Here is a 6,640-nt window from a genome sequence, read left to right as displayed (position 1 = left end):
TGTTAAGCTCTGTTCACGCTGTCAACTTTTATATAACAAGTTTGTGTGATGTGCCCAAGTATGGGCATGATGGTGACACCTAAATATGATATCACATTGCTTGTGGATAGCGCTTTAGCCTATCTTTCTAATAGCAAAGATACTAGAAACGCTAGTTCTCCACAAAAACAAAACCTTTTCACCGAAATGCATGGTGGGAATACAAACAATGGGGCGCCGCGTACGGCTGGATCTAAAAAACTTCTGCCACCGTTACATAACTGTGAAAACATATCCTCCTTTTTTGGAGGTTGAAATCGTTGCCATTATCCATAAGACACAAACAAGTACGTATAAATAAATCAAAACAATAAAAATGACAGACACAAAAGCGCAGATTCGTATGACCGGACTCCGCCATTAGTGGAAAAAGAAAGGCGTCGCGTGCGTCTAGTTATACCTAGCTAGGAACTCTATACCTATCTATGGCTCTGTACCTAGCAATAGAAGGGCGCCCTGTACGTCTAGACCAAGTATAAAAAAACTAGTATTATAAAAAGGGAAGGGCGCCGCCTACGTCTGGACCAATTTCCGCCTCATTTTTGCTATGCAAGTGCTCTATCTTGTATTTCTAGTATCTTTGCTAATAGGCAACAAAACTGATCCACACGCCATTTGTTTTCGTTTAATTTGAGGAATAATTGCAACAATAGGGAGTTTTTGCAAACTTACAAAAACGATAATGAATACGGTTACGTCATCAATATTCATATAGTACAGCATTGTGTCAAGAATGTTTAAGGGACGAATTACGATAATGATAATGACGCATTCGTATTAGTTATCGTTTTCGTAAATTTGCAAAATCTTCACAGTGTATCTGCTCACGAATCCGTTATGACCGTCCTGTACTTTAAAGTTGCATATAGAATATGAGTACACTGCATTAACAAAATGCAACAAGAAACGCTTAAAATCGACATGGATATGCAATAAACGATTCTGAGCAATTTTTAAAAAGTGTGCTGAGAGACGGGTATATTTTTGGTGCTTACTTGTTTACTGATGTCCCTCGAAGTGTTCTTCAGCAGTAATGCTATCGACTTCCAGGGAGATTGAGGCAAAGCAATATGCTTTTAAGCCCCTCAAATAATTTTGAACAAGGATAATTCGCGACCTTTTCAAATATACTACATAATGCATTCAACTGCGTCCGCGAACCACTTCTATAAACACAACAAAATAATATATTTTGATTTTTTTTATTTTAATTTTAACCGAAACGATAAATCAAGAGAAAATTTCCTCCACGGGTAAACTGTCACAAACATATGCCTAAATGGCAACCTGTCTTCCAGAGCTTAATTTGTTATCAGACAAAAATAACTGAAAATCGGTATATAAAGACCCTCAGATGACAATTTAAATGAGTGAAACTTAGGAAATATTTCTGTCAGTATAAACCTTTTCATCCACCAATCGTGAAAATAATTCGCTCTAGTTATTTAAATAACTATCACAATTTGTATACCAAACCTTGAAATTTGTATACCAGAACATCAATTACTTTCTGCATCATTTTGTATTAATTTTCTGAATAACTTTACTATTTGGGACGAAAATCCCGAATAGTAAATGATAGGTACGTCGTAGATAACGTCATAATTATCTTAATGAATATTCTTGAATTTGTAGCCTTCATTACCATATTATGCTAATAGTACATGAGTCTAAGACAATAGTCATAAAATAATATTGCTATATAATAGGTTTTGTTGGTACAGCCTAATAATATTATCAAAGCGTGTTTTTGTATTTTTAAATATTTAGGGTTGGAGAATCTACAGATGATACGTTAAAAGACAAACTGCAAAATTTAGGTCCAGCTGTCATAAAATCGAATGGTACAGCAAACCACAGCATGTTAGCTATGGACACGAAGGAGGACACGAAGATAAATGGACATGTAGATGAGATTCTGGAGAGCAGTCTAAGTCAACAACCGGTGAAAACCTACGGAGCAATGGTTGGAGATGACGAAATAAATAAATCCAACGACACACGTGTCGACGTAGCGGAATCTACTGGTAACATGAAATTAATAATATGAATTTTTAACAGTCAAATTGTATTTTAACTAAATGATAAACATTATTAATGTACGGTTAATGTTTACTATGCTACGATTTTGTAGCGGTAAGATACTCGTCTCGTAATTGTAAAGTGCCCTGCACAATAAACGTGGTCACAAAGCGATTATAGAAAGAATAATGTTACTAAAAAGTAGTGTATCAAAGATTCACTATGTACTAATAACATATTCTGAAGTTCTGTCCAGTTTTTTTCAAATTTTCTGGTGTATACCTGTTTATAGCCATAATATGTCTATATATGGTCATGATGTAATATCATCATGACCATAATATTTAGGCATGTCACATGTTTTTGTCCAATAAAATTTAATATTCTGCGCAGGGTTTTATAAAACAAGCAAAAGACAACAACACAATTCTACCAGCTTATCAAAAGGCCAACTAGACTTGCCACAAGTCTCTAATTATTGGTTTTCCCTAGTGTGTTAGTTCTCTATATTTGAACTCTATTATAAGCTAGTATGAAACGAACTCCGAAAAAGAAATGATACAACAACTCTATTAGATACTTTCAAAGAGCGCCGCCAGCGTCTGGTTATATCCAGAAACTTTTTGTTGTTGAATTTTTTTAAATAAGTATACCATGGAACGCCAAGCTAATAAGTAATATGGAACGCCATTGGTGGCTAAATAGATATTTTTCAAGCATTTTAACTGATTAAAGTGTAAGGACTGGAACTCAGCCTAAAGGCCAACCTGCTGTTGGGTAGACTAGTGTTACAATTTGTGTGTGGATTTATGTGAAGTGTAGTGCCACTAATACAAAAATACGTAGAGTTTTGTTTTTTTTGTGAACAATGATATCGTTGTTATAACCATTATTTATTCTTGTTTCACCAGAAAACCTCTTCGAGAATGTATACGATTCAAAGCAGCAGAATACAGGAATGACGTTATATGGTCAGCAATTTTACGCCATGTTTATTAAGCACGTGTTGCACACATACCGAAATTGGATTGTGGGATTGATTCAACTTTCAATTCCTCTGATTTTCGCTGCCTTGGCCATAGTGATCATCAAAACAATCCCTGGAATCGAAGATTCTCCTGCTTTAGAGATATCAATAGATAAGTACGAGTCTAAGGTTGTGACACAAGCATCGAGCGGTAACTACTCATCTAACTTACTGTCTAACATGCTCACCAGTTGTTATGGACACCAATTCAATGATTCAGAAAGCAGTGAATTTGTGAACATCAACCATCAAAACAAACCCCAAGATATGCGATCATATCTTTTGGATATACAGGAAGGTCAGCAGCCGATATTTGACAGAAATAATCTGATAGCTGCTGAATTCTTGCCCGAGGACAATGGCAACGTTCTGGCAAGAGCCTTTTTTAACAACCAACCACTACACGTCCCTCCACTGACTCTGAATGCCATCGATAATGCTTTCATGAAATGCATGACAAATGGAAGTTACCACATCTCTACCATGAACTTTCCACTTCCAAGGAATCTAGAAAGACAGGCTGCAGACCAATCTAACTCATTTGGTACTGGCTACGCCGTTGCCTTTGCCATCAGTTTTGGAATGGCTTTTCTTTCCAGTAGTTTCGCAGTATTCCTTATCAAAGAAAGTTCTGTAAAATCGAAACATCTCCAGTTTGTCAGTGGTGTGCGGATGTCAAACTTCTGGTTCTCCACCTATCTTTGGGATATTATTAATTACATGATTCCCTGTATTTGTATTTGTATCCTATTTGTAGCATGCAGTATCGAAGCCTATGCGAACGATGGCCACATATGGGAAATTCTTCTCTTACTCTACCTTCATGGATGGGCTGTCATTCCAGTAACATACCTTCTGTCATTTCTATTTGACGTTCCCGCAACAGGGTACGTTCGCATTGTGATTCTAAACTTCTTGCTTGGCCTACTCCCTTACTTTATTCAAAACTTTCTAAGTTTTGACGCATTTGATTTTGGAAATGCTGCAAGAATATGTGATTGGATCTTTATGCTATCTCCGCCTTACAATCTAGCTAGAGGATTTGACATTTTCTACAACAACTACCAGACAGAGACAATTTGTAGCTCGCTTGGTGATATTAGTGAACTATTTTGTCAGAGTGAAGGTTAGCAACATTCCAACTTACAATTCTTTAAAATTACTATACAGAATCGAATAAATCAATATTTGAATTAGCTTCTATTTGATATAACATGACCAACATTTGCTTTCTTCCATGACTGTTATGTTTCAGATGTGGCTTATCAGAAGAATTATATTGCTTGGGGAGAAGGAGGTATTGGCCGGTACTTGACGTTTTTAGCATGGGAAGGGGTTGTTTATCTTGGTCTCGTATTTATGCTCGACTCTAAAATTCTTCGAAAACTCTGTTATTCTCTTAAATCAAAGCGATCTGAACACAAGCAGATAATTAAGGACACATCGGAAGTGAAGGTTAGATATCTGACTCAATTGGTCGACTGCTAGATCGGGCAGCCTTGTAAAATTAATTAAGTTGAATAAAACCGTGTACCTTAAAACTGTATTTTCAACAATTATCTGAAAATATTCATACGGATTTTTTCTTTCTTGTTTACTTCAGGAAGATGATGATGTGGCTGCAGAGCGCCAACGAATCTCTACGACATTAATGGATAACCTTTTTCAGTCTGACGCCCTCATCATCAAAGATCTCAGGAAAATATACACATTGAGGGGCGCAAAGGGTTTGGTTGCTGTCAATGACATAAGCGTGGGGATTCCCCTTGGAGAATGCTTTGGACTTCTAGGTACAATTGCGTTCCTATTTTATCTATTCAAACGTTATTTTATTTACGCCCATTTTTTGTTGGTGGAATAATCTTCCTTCAACCATCCCTGTGATTCTTTATCTCGTAACATACATCTAAATAATAACGTATATGCACAGATGTAAACTAACGTGTTAAACCAATAATATTTATTGCTAATTTCCAGGTGTAAATGGAGCAGGTAAGACCACAACATTTAAGATGCTGACAGGTGACACTCCAATCTCGTCCGGTAACGCGTTCCTTGATGGATATGATATCAAATCGAAAATCAAGCAGGTAAATATAAACATCGTCAATAAGTGCTACTGATATAAATTAATATTTAGTATAATGAAAATAACTAATCTATCCCCCTCCTCTAACCAATAGAGATAATGTTATATTCAGTAAACCATATCATGAAAGAGTATAGAATTCAAGCGGTCCGACTGCCCTGATTTTCTATGCACACAAAAAACGTTAAAAGAACTACCAGGAGATAGGGAATTCGAATAGAAGGACGCCCTCTAGTTCTTGGTAATACTTTTTGAAATAGGATTACGTTTCAACAAAACCCCGAGAGTCGGGCCTCTTGCAGTACTCTTTTATAACATCGGCAAATAATTTACCAATGAAATTTGAATTATAAATGACCATATAGCAAATTACCAATCAATGTGTTTAATCACACGAATTCAGGTTCAGCAAAGAATAGGATACTGTCCCCAGTTTGACGCCCTTATAGATCAGATGACAGGTCGTGAGACATTAACCATGTTTGGAAGACTTCGAGGAATGCCGGAGAAATTGATTCCCGGAGAAGTTAATAGGCTTCTCAAAGCTCTGACGATTGAACCTCATGCTGATAAAATGGCAGGAGCCTATAGGTACCACTTTAAACAACTTGTTGACGCGTAACTCAAGCTGTTTTACGTACACAGAATGTCTATACCAATTACATGATATGCCCAAGCCACGATATCTGACCTAATTAATGCACTATTGGAAATTTTATGTGGCAAATTTTGTGTGTGATATGCCCATATCTATACATGATGATGTCACATTACACCCAAATATGGGCATACCACATGTATTTTTCACATGCAATTTAATAATGGACAGGGTAAAGTACAAAGTCCACAATTTAATCACAATTAAAAGAATTTCACATACCATTGTAAATTAGTCTTAAGACCTGCAAGATATTTAATGAAATGGGAAACATAGGTTAATTAAAATGCATTGGTAAAATTGTTATTAAATCAAATATCCAGTAATTAATATATTTAATTATTAATTGAATTGAAAATTAAAATCACATTTTCTTTGTTAATAACAATGATTTTATTATTATTTATTTAAAAGTGGAGGAAATAAACGCAAACTAAGTACAGCAATTTCACTGATGGGTGATCCACCAATCGTATTCCTTGACGAGCCAACAACTGGTATGGACCCTGTTGCCAGGCGAATGTTATGGGACACCTTATCACATGTTAGAGAAAGTGGCAAATGCATCGTGTTAACATCTCACAGGTAATAGACCTTTCCGGAGTGTCAATCAAACTTATCAACTGACTAATCAGAACAGCGCTAGGAATACGCACGCGTCTTACAAACACACGTGTTGTCCCACAAACGCACGTGTTGGCGTATGTTTTAACACTGTCGTCTCGTGGTACCTTAGCAACAATATCCAATGGGCGGGGCTTAGCGGAAAGGTCCATTCGTTATACACTTCAGGGGCGGATCCAGA

General features: G+C 36.4%; 1 protein-coding gene across 1 annotated transcript in view; it reads left to right on the top strand.

Annotated features, from left to right (window-relative positions):
* Positions 1-6,424, top strand: part of LOC117103593 (ATP-binding cassette sub-family A member 3-like) — a 17,777-nt gene extending 11,353 nt beyond the window's left edge. The window contains exons 12-18 of the mRNA XM_033244176.1: positions 1,810-2,066; positions 2,973-4,214; positions 4,344-4,543; positions 4,692-4,878; positions 5,066-5,178; positions 5,581-5,768; positions 6,250-6,424. Of these exons, the coding sequence (XP_033100067.1) occupies positions 1,810-2,066; positions 2,973-4,214; positions 4,344-4,543; positions 4,692-4,878; positions 5,066-5,178; positions 5,581-5,768; positions 6,250-6,424 (2,362 nt within the window). The remainder of the gene's footprint in view (positions 1-1,809; positions 2,067-2,972; positions 4,215-4,343; positions 4,544-4,691; positions 4,879-5,065; positions 5,179-5,580; positions 5,769-6,249) is intronic.
* Positions 6,425-6,640: the final 216 nt, after the last annotated feature.

The sequence above is a fragment of the Anneissia japonica genome, unplaced genomic scaffold (genome assembly GCF_011630105.1).
Source record: "Anneissia japonica isolate Jap-2015-1 unplaced genomic scaffold, ASM1163010v1 scaffold1065_len1792383_cov172, whole genome shotgun sequence".
NCBI classification, from domain to species: Eukaryota; Metazoa; Echinodermata; class Crinoidea; order Comatulida; family Comatulidae; genus Anneissia; species Anneissia japonica.
Note: the sequence above shows the minus strand (reverse complement) of the source record. Positions and strands in the feature narration are given on the sequence as shown.